Raw genomic sequence first — 16,301 nt, 5'->3', positions numbered from 1 at the left:
GGGAAAGAAACCATCACCAAATTCACAGAGAAATCATGACATAGGATTAAGGAACAATACTCTGAGCTGCAGCAGCATACTACTTGTCAAACATAGAGAATTGATCCAATATACTCGTTGTTGGTGTGTCCGTGGATGGTTATTGACCACTTCTTTGGAGTCCTCATGTCTTACACATTGTTAGAAAAAAGTTAGGTCCAAATAGGATGTTGTGTACTATAATTGTTGAATATTATATGAATCCTAGAAATTAAAATGGTCAATTTGTGTGCAATCAATCAGCATAATTTCTCAGGGAACAAATGATATTTAAAAAAATTATTTTGCAGGAATGCTAATCATATCTGTTTCTAACAACCGAAACGATTTCAGAACAATCTGAGATGGTGGGTCTTGAAATTGTCTTTCTTGTGCTTTTTGAAGTGGAACGACCCAACTGCCACCATAATTCTTCTTTCCCTGCATGTTACATCCTGTAAAAGCAAAGCATATGGATGAGAACAACTACCCCACATTATTATATGGCAGTATACATTTGGAGTGCTTGTTTATTGTAGCCTCTGAGTGGGAGTTCTGTATATGTGAATGTATGAGTAAGCTAGTGAAAACAAGACTATTGTCTGTTCTGTTGATTGTCTCTTTGTGGTTGTTGGTGATTGTAATCCCTTCATTTCTTTAGTGGGAAAGCAAGATAATGTAAACAGTGAGCCACAGTGCCACACTGGTGCATTGTTTACTGTTGTGGCACTGCCCATAGAGTGCCATCTGAAGAAATGCTATACAATGTGAATGTATATGTTTGGTACTTGACAGTCAGTACATTTGTGGTGAGATTTTTACCAGAGAGCAGTACTGACTTTGAGAGTGGAGAGCTACTGTGTGTTGGAGTTGGACTGAGTTTGCTGTCCTCTTTGCCTCCCTCCCTTAGCCAGAGGACAGGGTGGAGGAGGGGTGCTCCACTCCGTGATTAGAAGCAGATTGGAGAGTTTCCTGTTTTAGTGTGCTAGCAGCACCAAATATCTCTCTCCTCTCTTCTAATTCTTCTCCCAGCAGACACAATACTCGGACACATCTGCTTAAGAATTAAATATAGGGTGCCTTTYTCTCAACACCTCTCTCTCTCCCTCCATTTCTCTCCCCCGTTCTCATCGTTCTAATATCCCTGGTTCTTTCAATCTTGTCTGATCACAGGCGGAGGGGGACCGGCTGCCCCCTGGCCACACAGTGAGCCAGCTGGAAACCTGTAAGATCCGGAGTATCCGGGCGGGAACGCTGGAACGGCTGGTGGAGACCCTGCTGACGGCGTTCGGGGACAATGACCTCACTTACACCAGCATCTTCCTGTCCACGTACCGCGCCTTCGCCAGCACACACACCGTGCTGCAGCTGCTGTTGGACAAGTACGTCTGGGTCTGGGTCTGGGGGCTGTAGTGTACAGCGGAGGCTGGCAACTCCTGGTCCTGGTGGGCCCAAGTGTGTTCAGGCTTTTCTCCCAGCCATAGTGCTATAAGACCTGGTTCAAATAATTTAGCTAATCAACATGATTTTTATGAGGTGAATTTTATGTTTAAGTGTTGGGCTGTGACACACTGTGACTGCCGCTCTACATTGAAAGGCTAAGGAAACCTATTGGTCTCACTTCTTTTACAGACTGATGGTAGACATTGGTGCTGAAATGMTATTTTCTCTTGTTCTTTTTCTCAGATATGGAATTCCAGAGGATAGTGAAGGACAGATGGAGCGATGTAGACCCTCTGAAACCAAAGGAGCCGTTCGAACGTAAGATTTCTCAACATCTCCTACTTTCTTAGTCTGTCTGTCTTTGCTTGCTTTCCATATGGATTCAAGCTGAGTTGTTGCTGGGTTGATACTGTGTAGCTCCTCAGTCTGCCTTTCGCTCTGTCAGCAGCAGCTTGCTCCCAGCAGGCTTCTTGACTTTATCTCTGCCCCCCTTCCCTCCTCACCCTCAGTGCCCTGGCCTCCATCCTTCGAGTCTGGCTGGACCAGTGTCCAGAGGACTTCCAGGAGCCTCCATCTTACCCCTGCCTCCACAGAGTCATGGCCTATCTACAGAGGGCCCTGCCTGGATCGGAGCCCATTCGTAGAGCCCAGAGTCTACTGGGGCAGCTACAAGCCGAGGCCAGTCTGGATCCAGACTCCGAGGGTGGGTGAACAGTCTAAGATATCTAGTTAATTAGTACTATATCCTCCCTCAATTCTTTAGTCTTTTTATCTGTCTCTCCCTCTCCTTWATTTCTCTCTTTCTATCTCCATCGCTTTCTCTCCATTTGACCCTCTTCACACTCCACACCTTATTTCTCATGCATTGAAAAAAGTAGGCCTGCTGCTTTCATTCTTTGATTAATACAGTGTCTGTTCCGTGCGTTAACTTTTCAATTGTGCCTGCAATTCTACAGTTGAAGTCAGAAGTTTACATACACCTTCGACAAATACATTTAAACMCAGTTTTTTTCTCACAATTCCTGACATTTAATCTTTGTAAAAATTCCCTGTCTTAGGATCACGACTTTATTTCAAGAATGTGAAATGTCAGAATAATAGTAGAGAGAATGATTTATTTCAGGTTTTATTTATTTCATCACATTCCCAGTGGGTCAGAAGTTTACATACACTCAATTAGTATTTGGTAGCATTGCCTATAAATTGTTTAACTTTGGTCAAACGTTTTGGGTAGCCTTCCACAAGCTTCCCACAATAAGTTGGGTGATTTTTGGCCCATTCCTCCTGACAGAGCTGGTGTAACTGAGTCAGGTTTGTAGGCCTCCTTGCTCGCACACGCTTTTTCAGTTCTGCCCACAAATTTCCCATAGGATTGAGGTCAGGGCTGGTGATGGACACTCCAATACCTTGACTTTGTTGTCAAGCACCCCCACAACATAATGCTGCCACCCCCGTGCTTCACAGTTGGGATGGTGTTCTTTGGCTTGCAAGCCTCCCCCTTTTTCCTCCAAACATAACGATGGTCATTATGGCCAAACAGTTCTATTTTTGTTTCATCAGACCAGAGGACATTTCTCCAAAAATGATGATCTTTGTCCTCATGTGCAGTTGCAAACAGTAGTCTGTCTTTTTTATGGCGGTTTTGGAGCAGTGGCTTCTTCCTTGCCGAGCGGCCTTTCAGGTTATGTTGATATAGGACTCGTTTTACTGTGGATATAGATACTTTTGTACCTGTTTCCTCCAGCATCTTCACAAGGTCCTTTGCTGCTGTTCTGGGATTGATTTGCGTTTTTTGCACCAAGGTACATTCATCTCTAGGAGACAGAACACGTCTCCTTCCTGAGCAGTATGACGGCTGCGTGGTCCCATGGTGTTTATACTTGCGTACTATTGTTTGTACAGATGAATGTGGTACCTTCAGGCATTTGGAAATTGCTCCCAAGGATGAACCAGACTTGTGGAAGTCTAAAAAAAAAAATCCTGAGGTCTTGGCTGATTATTTTGGTTTTCCCATGATTTTGGTTTTCCCAGTGAAATAATCAAATCTGTCTGTAAACAATTGTTGGAAAAATTACTTGTGTCATGCACAAAGTAGATGTCCTAACCAACTTGCCAGAACTATAGTTTGTTAACAAGAAATGTGTGGAGTTGATGAAAAACGAGTTTATATGACTCCAACCTAAATGTATGTAAACTTCCGACTTCAACTGTATATCATAAGCGTTGTAACTGCAGCACCTTCACCCGGGAGATCCATAATTTTCCTACCACCACATTGTGAACCGCAGCAGATTGAAGCTTGTGATTGGTTTAGTGAGGGTCGAGGACCAAGGCGATTGGATGCACGTTGGTAAAAAAAAAAAAATGTCCCTCATGATTAGCGTGGAGCAGCTTTTCTATGGGAGCACCACCGCAGACTGGACAGGCAAGTTTGTTCTCCGCTGATCAAAGTTTGTGAACAACATTTTCAGAAGAGCAGCACGGCATATTGTAGCBCTGTTTTCTACACATAATTGTCAACAAGTGAATTTTCTGTCACTCGTGTCGCAGAATGTTTCCTTTTGACATTGTGATAATATAGCCTAGCCTACTATAGTGATTAAATCCACCACTTGCATGAGCRCAGATCCATATGCTACATTATTTACTTTGTTTGGTCGTTAGTGATTTAGCACAAGGTTCATTAGGCTGTAACAACGAAAAGGCAGCATTCAGCAGGAATCTTGGTAAGGTGACTTGATTTGTATGTATTATAAACATTATTTTGCACAAACAAATTGTGAACCCAAATGTGTAAATGATTGTTGTGGGGGGACAACAATACATTGAAAGATAATTTGGGTTTGGTGTAGGGGCAGATTTAAGCTATGTCCTCTTGTCTTCAGGAGATTTTAATCTCTGTTTTAATTTACAATAGCTGCTGTAAGTCATTAGAACAATTGCCATCCTCTACAATGGGCTAAAAAATGAGCTATATTGAAATGCCCCTTGCCTCAAATATTCTGTTTTGTCATTTTAGTATTGTGCACAAGATGGTAGACACAAATGGAAAAGATCTTGCCTATGTAGAGTAAGACGATAGCAAGGTTTTGCAAATCAGCCTCAACCACCTGAAGATTGATATTCATGACATTTTTCTTGAATGTGGGGTACTGTGCAGAAATCAAATGAAGTCACATTAATATATTGAAACCCCCAGTTTTTGGTAAACATAGATCAGGGGTGGCCAACCCCCTTGGAGTGCTACTTCTAGGCAGGATTTTCTACGGTCCTATTTTAAAGGGATAGTTCACCCAAGTGAATTACATATTTACATGTTTGTTTCTTATGGACAAGGAGAGACTGCAATCCATCCTATGGTTAGCCACTGCCGCCAACCATTAATATTAGCATTTATTTTATTATTTATTTTTCACCCCAATTTTGTGGTATCCAATTGGTAGTAGTTAGTCTTGTCTCATCGCTGCAACTCCCGTACGGACTCGGGAGAGGCGAAGGTCGAGAGCCATGCGTCCTCCGAAACACAACCCAACCAAGCCACGCTGCTTCGTGACACAATGCCATCCAACCCAGAAGCCAGCTAGGGGCACCGCTAGCACTGCGATGCAGTACCTTAGACCACTGTGCCACTCAGGAGGCCAATATTAGCATTTTCTAACCAAAAACCAATGTAATTCAATGTTACCTAGCTAGCATACTCTAAATTTCATGGCCAAATAATCTCAAAGTAACTTCAAACCAAGTCATCGGGTTTTGAGTGTGCATTTATGGACTACGGGAAAAGGAGGGCCAAGCATGCCCCCATTCTCATCGACGGGGCTGTAGTGGAGAAGGTCGAGAGCTTCAAGTTCCTTGGTGTCACATCAACAACAAACTATCATGGTGCAAACACGCCAAGACAGTCTTGAATAGGGCACGACAACCCCTATTCCCCCTCAGGAGACAGAAAAGATTTGGCATCGGTCCTCAGATACTCAAAGTTCTACAGCTGCACCATCGAGAGCATCCTGACTGGTTGCATCAGCGCCTGGTATGGCAACTGCTCGACATCTGACCTGAAGGCGCTACAGAGGGTAGTGCTTACGTCTCAGTACATCACTGGGGCCAAGCTTCCTGCCATCCAGGACCTCTATACCAGGCGGAGTCAGAGGAAGGCACTAAAAATTGCCAAAGACTCCAACCACACTAGTCATAGACTGTTCTCTCTGCTACTGCATGGCAAGCAGTACCAGAGCACCAAGTCTAGGTCCAAAAGGCTCCTTAACAGCTTCTACTCCCAAGCCATAAGACTGCTTGACAGCTAATCAAATGGTTACCCAGTCTATTTGCATTGACACCCAACCCTTTTTTGTTGTTGTTGATGCTAGTGCTACTCGCTGTTTATTATCTATGCATAGTCATTTTACCTCTARCTACATGTACATAAACTCAGCAAAAAATAAACGTCCCTTTTTCAGGACCCTGTCTTTCAAAGATAATTTGTAAAAATCCAAATAACTTGACAGATCTTCATTGTAAAGTGTTTAAACACTGTTTCCCATAAACAATTAATGAACATYCACCTGTGGAACGGTCATTAACACACTAACAGCTTAAGCAATTAAGGTCACAGTTATGAAAACTTAGGACACTAAAGAGGCCTTTCTACTGACTCTGAAAAACACCAAAAGAAAGATGCCCAGGGTCCCTGCTCATCTGTGTGAATTTGCCTTAGGCATGCTGCAAGGAGACATGAGGACTGCAGATGTGGCCAGGGCAATAAATTGCAATGTCCGTACTGTGAGACGCCTAAGACAGCGCTACAGGGAGACAGGACGGACAACTGATCGTCTTCGCAGTGGCAGACCACGTGTAACAACACCTGCACAGGATCGGTATATCCGAACATCACACCTGCGGGACAGGTACATGATGGCAACAACAACTGCCTGAGTTACACCAGGAGCGCACAATCCCTCCATCAGTGCTCAGACTGTCTGCAATAGGCTGAGAGAGGCTGGACTGAGGGGTGGAGGCCTGTTGTAAGGCAAGTCGTCACTAGACATCACTGGCAACAACGTCGCTTATGGGCACAAACTCACCGTCACTGGACCAGACAGGACTGGCAAAAAGGACTCTTCGCTGATGAGGCGGTTTTGTCTCACCAGGGGTGATGGTCGCAATCGCTTTTATCGTCGAAGGAAGGAGCGCTACACCGAGGCCTGTACTCTGGAGCGGGATCGATTTGGAGGTGGAGTGTCCGTCATGGTCTGGGGCGGTGTGTCACAGCATCATCAGACTGAGCTTGTTGTCATTGCAGGCAATCTCAACGCTGTGTGTTACAGGGAAGACATCCTCCTCCCTCATGTGGTACCCGTCCTGCAGGCTCATCCTGACATGATCCTCCAGCATTGCAATGCCACCAGCCATACTGCTCATTCTGTGCGTGATTTCCTGCAAGACAGGAATGTCAGTGTTCTGCCATGGCCAGCGAAGAGCCCGGATCTCAATATCCTTGAGCACGCCTGGGACCTGTTGGATCGGAGGGTGAGGGCTAGGGCCATTCCCCCCAGAAATGTCCGGGAACTTGCAGGTGCCTTGGTGGAAGAGTGGGGTAACATCTCACAGCAAGAACTGGCAAATCTGGTGCAGTCCATGAGGAGGAGATGCACTGCGATACTTAATGCAGCTGGTGGCCACACCAGGTACTGACTGTTACTTTTGATTTTGACCCACCCTTTGTTCAGGGACACATTATTCCACATCTGTTAGTCACATGTCTGTGGAACTTGTTCAGTTTGTCTCAGTTGTTGAATCTTATGTTCATACAAATATTTTTCACATGTTAAGTTTGCTGAAAATAAACGCAGTTGACAGTGAGAGGACGTTTTTCTTTTTTTGCTGAGTTTATTACGTCAATGACCTCGACTAACCTGTACCCCCGCACATTGACTCGGTACCGGTACCCCCTGTGTGTGTATATATATATATATATATATATATTATATATAATACAGCCTTGTTATTTTGTTACTTTTCTTTCTTTATTTAGTAAATCTTTTCTTAACTCTTATGTTTCTTAACTGCATGGTTGGTTAAGTACTTTGCCAGTAAGTTCTACACCTGTTGTATTTGGTGCATGTGACAATGATTTGATTTTGTTTAGCTTTTTTTCAAACTGTAAGAGAATCTTGAATAATAAAAAAATAATTCCACCCTGGTCATGGGCCTAAGCCATATGAAAATATGTGGAAATGAACTTTTAACCCAGGCTAGGGGTTGGAGCCAATGACATTCACTTAAGCTTGGAGTGCGATCTCCTATCTTCAGAAGTTGGCAGCCCTGCCATCATGAAGGAAATCATTAATCTGATCATTTCTCCTCTTGGTAGGTTTCTCCGGCGGTTTCCATGGAAACAGCTCCTTCTGCCTGGGTGAGGATGAGGAAGTGGAGATCGAGGTCCAGGAAGATTTCCTGTCATTTGATGCAGATTTGGTGGCCGAGCAGCTAACCTATATGGATGCGGTAAGAGAGGCTGAGGGAGGCTGGGTGGGAGTATGGGTTTCCAATGTATTTGAACAATATAGGATAAATATACATTTTTAAAGTAACTGTCCAGTATTACCATATTTCTATGAAATACGACCTATAAATAATTATAATATGAGTGAAGTAGTTTTCCTTTTTAAAAATGATAATTAAGAAGGTTATAAATCAGCTTTTCTGTGTTGTGATGGTGTGTGCGGACCCCAACAAAATATTAATGCGAGTAGACCGCTGATTTGGCCAGCTCAGGCAATGAGCCAACATGACTTCATGTTCTATGAGGAAATAGCAAGCATTTTTATGATACAAGTTTTTGAGGTGAGTTTTTTTTTTTTTTTTTTGCCAATTTATGCTTTGGCCACATACGATACAGGACAAGTCAACAACAATATTTTGGTATGCGTTAACAGAATAMTAACTTTTTTTAAAGTAATATTTTCACTGGACAGTTACTTTAAAAGTTTGAATACTAATAGTATCATTGTTTGTCTGTTTCCAGTTGTTGTTCAAGAAGGTGGTTCCTCACCACTGCCTGGGTTCCATCTGGTCCCAGAGGGATAAGAAGCAAAACAAGCACAGTGCTTCCACCATCCGTGCCACCATCACCCAGTTCAATGCTGTGGCAGCATGTGTGGTCAGCACCATACTGCACCGACGCCAGATCCGCCCGCACCTCAGGGCACGGGTCATCCAGCGCTGGATAGACGTCGCTCAGGAGTGTCGCATGCGTAAGAACTTCTCCTCGTTGCACGCCATCGTATCTGCACTGCAGTCCAACCCACTCTACAGACTGAAGAGGGCCTGGTCCTGCGTGCACAAGTGGGTCTTTCACAAGCTGAATGCATATGAACTGATCAGTCATTCACAACTCATGTGATYGAGTTCTTATGCATTCCCAATTTAGTTCTAACCTTTCTCTGTCATTTCCACAGAGACGGCATCTCTACGTTCGAGGAACTATCAGACATCTTCTCAGATCACAACAACTACCTGACCAGCCGAGAGCTGCTGATGAGGGTGAGACTGCTCTGGGAATGCCTGCATACCAGACATTGTGGATGTTGAGGAAGTGGTTAATTGATGATGAATTGATTGATTTTAGTAGTGATTTGATATTTACCCAATCTACTCTTTCCCCTACAGGAGGGCACCTCTAAGTTTGCCAATCTGGAAGGCTGTGCTAAGGAGCACCAGAAACGCATTCACAAACGACTCCAGCTGCAGAAGGAAATGGTGAGCGATGGAGCAAGCTACAAGCCACTATGTGTTTGCGGCCCTGTTTGTTTCCGTTTCAGGAAGAGGGTAAAAGTGAGTAGCTTAGCTGTGCCTGCTGATTGGTATGTTTTAACCTATGCTTGTCTCTCCTCCCAGGGTGCCATGCAGGGGACGATACCTTACCTGGGCACCTTCCTGACAGACCTGACCATGCTAGATACTGCTCTACCAGACCTAGTAGAGGTGAGCCTTACTATCATCCTACTCACTCCTTCTGTTTGGTTGTAGAGACTCTGGTTGTAGAGACTTGTGTGTTGTGACTACTGTTTGCAACTAGAGCATGAGTTTCCATGAGTATGTGAGGAATTAGTTTGGCAGTTTTTGGAGAAGTCCACTACTGTTTGTRTAGCCAGCCCAGCGTGGGATGAGAGTTCAGTCTTTCAGTGTCCTCTGTGTCTTCTGCAGGGTGGGCTCATCAACTTTGAGAAGAGGCGGAGGGTGAGTGTCATTTTCAACCTGTTTCTAAACCACTAATTAGGTGATTAGGAAAWGTCATTAATGTTGGTAGTGTCAGCTCAATTGACATGATTGACATTGATCTCTCTCTTGCAGGAGTTTGAGGTGATTGCTCAGATCAAGCTGCTGCAGTCTGCGTGTAACAGCTACTGTCTGAGTGCTGACGCTGCCTTCCTGCACTGGTTCAAGAGCCAGCCCCAGCACAGCGAGGAGGAGAGGTACAAACATCATCAATCATTCACACATATATATCACTAGATCAGCTCTTGCTATCCTCTCTTTCTTTCTGATTGTTTCTCAGGCTAAGTGGACTGGTAGCAGTGATGTCATGATTATTTTCGGTTTCTCTTGCAGCTATGCTATGTCTTGTGACATTGAAGGAGTGGGAGACAGCAGTCCTACTTCACCCAAACCTCGCAAGAGTATGGTCAAGAGACTTAGCCTGTAAGCACACTCTAGAGGAAATCTAACATATACTGTACTTTTATATTTTGATTTACAAGAAATATACCCTGAATAATATAGACATTATTGTAATGGTGTAGAATTCTACAATCAGTTGTGGAGCCCTTGCCATAATATTGATGTTTTAACAGAATTCCATTAAATCATTGTTTATATTAGATCTAAATMACCGATATTGGTCCTTTTTGTTTTGTGATGTTTTTTTGTTGARTTTTTTCTCTGTCAGACTGTTTCTGGGTGTAGACTCCTCGGCAGCGAGTTCCCCGTTGAGGGAAACACCTCGGTCGCCCCCTACTGGCAGCTCTGGGGAGAGCATGGACTCAGTAAGTGTGTCGTCTAGTGACTCCAGCCCTTCAGAAAGCGATGGCATGGCCATGACACCTATACACACCTCCGACACTCAGCAGAACAAGGTATGGCACAAAGATAKATTTTTGTTGTATTTAATTGGTGGGGGTTTTGCACAAGCCCTATTGTTTTATTTTCTTTCTATTCTGTATTTTGTTTACCAATGTGTGCAAATAAAGTTATAATTCTATCCAAAAGGTTGGCAATATGAAGGTTGTATATGTGCTAATTACTGTGCGTCATCTGTGTTTCTCCAGTTGTCCGAGTCTTCTTCCTGTACTTCTCTCCACTCCATGGACACTACCTCATCATCAGCCAGTGTTCCAGTGACCCCGGCCTCTCCCTCTCTCCCCGGGCCACCCTGCATGCACCGTCGCTCTGTCTCCCTGACACCCATGTCCCCCTCCTCCCCCCTGCCCCCTGCCTACAACACCCAGGCCCAGGACGCCTGCATCATCAGAGTCAGTCTGGAGCAGGGCAATGGCAACCTCTACAAGAGCATCCTGGTACGTCTCATGTTAAGATGTGAGATTATGAAAAATGTATTCTAAAGGTGTTTCAGAAGTGACGATTCATCCTGATTTTGATTTCATTTTGATATTAAAATGTTGTTTCGTCCCCAGTTGACGAGTCAGGATAAGACTCCAGCAGTGATCTCTAGAGCTGTGGCCAAACACAACCTGGAGAGTGAGCCTGGGGAGGGATACGAGCTGGTGCAGGTCATCTCTGAGGAGAGAGGTACAACATTCTCCCTGACACTCTTTTTAGCCTCGGAGTTGTGATGATAATGTGAAAAAGTATTTTTTTTAAAACTTCCTTTTTCAGAGCTGGTGATTCCAGACAACGCCAACGTCTTTTACGCCATGAACACCTCAGCCAATTTTGACTTCCTGCTGCGCGTGCGAGGCACCGCGGGGAGGCCGGTCCAGCTGAGAAGTCGCTGCGCCTCCACACTCCCCCGTGCCCAGCAGCGCTCCAGCCTGTCTCTGCGCCTCAGCAAGGTCACACTGTGACTCCCAGGACAGGGGCACAAGGACTGGAGGGACCACAGACAGGAGGGGGTGGGAGACTGAGAAGAACCAGGGATGGGGGAGTGAGATTTAATGTGACTCTGAATACACTATTCCCAAAACCCCTGTCCCCAATCGGACCCCCACCTCTCAGTGCCCACATACATCCCCCAACTCCAGAAGCAGCCTGTGGCCTTCCAATCCCTGTCCCTGCCACCCCCTAACCCCTATGGACTATTATGGATGTGTAGTGGGACTTCAGTGCCAATTAGAATATAGATGCTTTTGGCAGAGCGAGACAGTGCCCCCCCCCCCCCCCCKKCCTTCCGCTCTCCACATGAAGAGATTTTGCACATGCAGGAGGAGTGACTCCTGCCCTCCATCAGTATTCAGCTTTTTTTTAATCAACTCTCTTCTTTCCTGTGATGCCTGTTATGTTTCCCATTCAGAGGGAGATGGGAAGGAGTGAGACTGCGATGTGTCCTGTTGCCTTTATTAATGATGATGAACTCCTGTGTCAGTGTTAATCTGGGTGATTGATTGACAGGAGCTGTGTCACATCAATATCTTTCTTCTTTGTTTCCTTCACCTCATTGTGTGCACTGTGTGTAACACACCGGACTGCGCCTCTAATATTCTGAGCTGTGTGACGAATACCATTATAGAGGCATTCTGATAGGTTCCTACTTGGTTTTAACAAGTCCTTTCCTTTTGAAATTGCTTAGCTGTCCTATCTCATCTGTAGGGTGTAGTGACACATAGGATGGGTCTCTATGTGAGGCCCGGATCAGCCTGCCGCTCTGATTAGCAGTCCTGATAGAGATGCACTTGTTGGTGGCTAGGTGACGTCAGGAGGTGGGAAATAGGTGGAATGAGTGACCTGCTCTTCTTCTTTTCACCTCTGCACAAAATGAAGTATAGTTTTGTTTTCCTCTGATTTAGTTTTTTACAGGGCAGAAGAAAAAAGTATTTGTATCAAACTTGGAGAGAGTTCCAAAGGATGATGTTCTTAAATTATATGTGAATTCAGATTGTCAGAAAAAAGCCAGTACCAGATTTGCTGTGCTGCATTTGGAATCGTAACAGAGGGGACAGACTCCCACTCTAGTGCTCAGTGGGTGCACATTACATTAATGAGTACTGGGGCTTTTTCAGGAGGGTGCAGGGTTAAGGTCTATCTGCTGAACACACCCTCACTTATCATGTGCACTTGGGTGGAGTCAGATTTTTTAGAGCAGCACCTTTTGGCAACATGATACCCTCGCCGGTCCATGTGTTCCTAGACCCCCGATTTATAAACATTCACAAGGCTACAATAGCAGAGATTTTCTTGTCTTCCCATTTGTGATAAAACAAAGAATCACATTGAAAACGACCACAGTTGGCTAATTTAAAAGAAAACCAACTGCATTTTTGAATAATAGRTAAATGTAATGAAAGTTTCGGTTAGTTTTACATTACCTCATTTTGTGCCTGCCAGTTGGATGTAGGCTAAAAACAGCAAGCAATCTAGCTTTTCCATCTTCCCACATCTTCCCAATTTATAATTAAATAAATGCCCTGGCAAATATTCTTCTACTTGCCAGTGTAACCTACAACATTATTCCAGTTTAATCTGCTGCTTGAATGTATTCGCTCCCATATCAGCTAAAAATAGAATGTCATCATTTTTGTTCATGGAGAAAAAGCACATGGCTAGCAACCATTTAGAAATAGCCTAAAATCAAGTAATTACTTCTAAACAAAATATGTTTTGTGGGGGGATTCTAATAAGGCTATAATGTTTGGTTTATTGTTTGAACAGTCGCTGAGATTATATTTAGTTATCAATGCAAAATAGGCTACTTTAGTTCATAGCATCAGATCACTTTTGTTTTCACGGATTTATAGCAACACTGGTGCTTATTTTTAGAGCAAATTGATAGATGTAGAGTTAATTATTTKGTGAAACCAGTGGTGTAGTGAAGGGTAAATGTTTTGCAGGAAAATTAATTGAACGTATAAGGAGCTTTACTTTTTTCACCGCAACCCCACTTTTTTACCACTACATCAGTGTGTGAAACACCTTTATGCCAAAAGAGAAAGGAACAAAATACATTTTGGGGGGTTCAATTTCAACCAAGTGAGTTTGGTGGTAAAATACAGCCTCATTATCTACACAACAGTGCCCCCACCCTCACAAAAGGAATAATATGTTGCATTTCAACATTTTTGTGGAGAAAATGGGCGTAGCAAGACTTCTAGGCAGGCTTACAAGGAGCCGCCCATTTTGTGGTGAAAAAACGACATTCAAGTACTGCGTTGCGCTCCGTTTGCGTAAACGTTCAGATGGAAATTGTCATTCAGATTAGGCAGTCATGTCTGCTCTTACAACATTCTCAACATTGCGGCCCCCTGTGCACCGAGCCTCAGCTAATCACTCACTCCCAATAGTTTGAGTCACAGACGATATGAAGAAAAGAAATCACACCAGCCCACACTATGACACTAACTCAGTTCCTCCTGTGCCCAGGCCTCTACACACACACACACACCTCCCACTTTAACAGAAACCCATACCGGCTCCCACACACTGCCTAACCAGCATTAACACCACCACCCCATCTGTCACACACACACACACACACACTGAATGCTGTCCCTACTGTGCTATAAATACCTATTCTCTCCTTGCACACTGTGTTTATGGCTATAACACTCGTTCTCTAATACTGACATTCTGGCCATCTCACTGAGCGCAGTGTACTGGTCTGTTATTGGTCATACTAAAGGCTGTGCAAGGTTTACTCTGTGGTCGATTTCCTCCTATCTTGATTCTCATTCAGCACTTGTGATTTTTCTCTCATGAACTTTGTGTACTTCTTCACTGCCAAAGAATTCTCTACCTAAATAAATTATTATCATTACTATGATTGTCTTTTTGTTTGACCTTGAACAAAAAAGATTCCCAGAGTTGAACGATAGTTCAAATTATTATTCTGGTACAAACAAGTAAAGGGTTATTACTCTGTAATTACCATTTAACAATAGACTTGGACATTTCTTTACCATAAAATGTTACAATGAGATGACAAGTAACTATGAAGTCCTGTAAAGCTAGTGCACCATATCATTTGTGGGCTTTGTAAATCGTTTAAGACATTTCTACTGACTTCAATGCAGTCATGACCTCTCCTCTCGAAGCTACATCCTGCTCTTGTGCAATTTCATAGAAATTCATTGACAAATGTGTTTTAAAGCATTTTGAGTTATTTATTTAACCCTAAGAAAATATACATAAATATCCTAGAGCCAAGTCGAAAAAGAGTATACATGGAAATCTAATACGCAATATTTTTGTTTGTCATCAGCTAATAAGACAATTCAGTGAACATATTTTCATTGTTGAGATCACCTCCATGAAAAATAAATATGCTTTATTTTGAAATCAGTTGGATATGTTCAGAAATACAATACCAGTCAAACGTTTGGACACACCTACTGATTTCAAGGGTTTTTCTTTATTGTGACTATTTTCTACATTGTAAAATAAGTGAAGACATCAAAACTATGTAATAACACATGGAATCATGTAGTAACCCAAAAAGTTTTTTTTAAATCTATATTTTATAGTGTGTGCAAAGCTATCATCAAGGCAAAGGGTGGCTACTTAGAAGATTCTAAAATATATTTTGATTTAACACTGTTTTTGTTACTACATGATTCCATGTGTGTTATTTCATGGTTTTGCAACAGTAAAAAGTGAGAAATTTGCAGATGTGCACTTGAGCAAGGCACTTAACCTTAATTGCTACTGTATGTTACCCTGGATAAGAGTGTTTGCTAAATGACTAAAATGTAAATAATGGTGATCTGCAAAACAAACGTTAGAGGTGCATGCTGCCACCTAGTGTACTGGGGTTTGTGGTCAATCACAGCTTGAAGACTTTCGAATAAAAGAAAACAAACATTTAAAAAAACTCTTACCTAATCATGTGCTACTAAGACGATACAAAAGATACCTACTAACTTATAACATTTGGCCTCACCTCTACCCAATGGGGCATGAATATAAATTGTATCTTGTTTTAAAGCCCTCTTGGCTACTTGGTCTTCAATTAAATGTCCTCCCACACCTGAATGGGCTGGGACCCATTAGAAATGCACTACTACACCCAGTCTCTCAATTCTCCATAGCAGAGTTAATGCTTCCAATAGTAGATCACTCCTATTAGAGTTACCAGAAGATAAACTACGCAGTACAAAGAATCTAAGCTAGAGAGCCACTACCATTGCCAACAGTCAGCAGAGTGTACAGACAGTCCATCTGTTAGTCTTCTGCACATCAAATTCAGGAATGTAAACTTCTGTTCCTGTGTCCACTATCAGGATCCTAGGAACCATCTGTAAAAACTGGTAAATAAGCATACAATCTTCTACTAATGTAATTTTCAACCAGTTCTCTTATCAGGTATTCCCAAACTGGGGTATGTGTACCCTCAGTGGTATGCGCAATGTCGTTGGGGGTATGCCAAATAAAAATGTGATTAACATTTTAAAGTATTTTTTATTTTTTATTTAAAAAATACATCTTCACATTTTCAAACAGTCCATTTTATATTTTCCAACGGGACTATACATGTGGGTGAGGGTTTTTTCTCGCCTGAGTAGCCTCGTTTCACTCCCGAAAAATAAAATTAAACCATCTAGTGTTCAGCGAAATAACAACACTATGTCAAATACAGGTAGCCTAGTCAAATAATTAACATCCAATTACATTAA

The 16,301-nt window shown here is 43.0% G+C and overlaps 1 protein-coding gene across 2 annotated transcripts in view; it reads left to right on the top strand.

The window, feature by feature from the left end:
• The window catches only part of rgl1 (ral guanine nucleotide dissociation stimulator-like 1), a 35,270-nt gene extending 20,824 nt beyond the window's left edge, over window positions 1-14,446 (top strand). For both annotated transcript variants that reach the window (XM_024004245.2, XM_024004246.2), the window contains exons 3-17: window positions 1,192-1,400; window positions 1,705-1,779; window positions 1,971-2,164; window positions 7,832-7,965; window positions 8,486-8,805; window positions 8,919-9,003; window positions 9,130-9,219; window positions 9,358-9,444; window positions 9,667-9,699; window positions 9,814-9,935; window positions 10,072-10,161; window positions 10,409-10,595; window positions 10,788-11,036; window positions 11,154-11,268; window positions 11,356-14,446. In XM_024004245.2, coding sequence (XP_023860013.1) covers window positions 1,192-1,400; window positions 1,705-1,779; window positions 1,971-2,164; window positions 7,832-7,965; window positions 8,486-8,805; window positions 8,919-9,003; window positions 9,130-9,219; window positions 9,358-9,444; window positions 9,667-9,699; window positions 9,814-9,935; window positions 10,072-10,161; window positions 10,409-10,595; window positions 10,788-11,036; window positions 11,154-11,268; window positions 11,356-11,543 — 2,178 coding nt within the window. In that variant the 3' untranslated portion in view covers window positions 11,544-14,446. The remainder of the gene's footprint in view (window positions 1-1,191; window positions 1,401-1,704; window positions 1,780-1,970; window positions 2,165-7,831; window positions 7,966-8,485; window positions 8,806-8,918; window positions 9,004-9,129; window positions 9,220-9,357; window positions 9,445-9,666; window positions 9,700-9,813; window positions 9,936-10,071; window positions 10,162-10,408; window positions 10,596-10,787; window positions 11,037-11,153; window positions 11,269-11,355) is intronic.
• Window positions 14,447-16,301: the final 1,855 nt, after the last annotated feature.

This window comes from Salvelinus sp. IW2-2015, linkage group LG16, assembly GCF_002910315.2.
Source record: "Salvelinus sp. IW2-2015 linkage group LG16, ASM291031v2, whole genome shotgun sequence".
Taxonomy (NCBI): Eukaryota; Metazoa; Chordata; class Actinopteri; order Salmoniformes; family Salmonidae; genus Salvelinus; species Salvelinus sp. IW2-2015.
The sequence above is the reverse complement of the archived record's forward strand: the minus strand, read 5'-3'. Positions and strand labels throughout refer to the sequence as shown.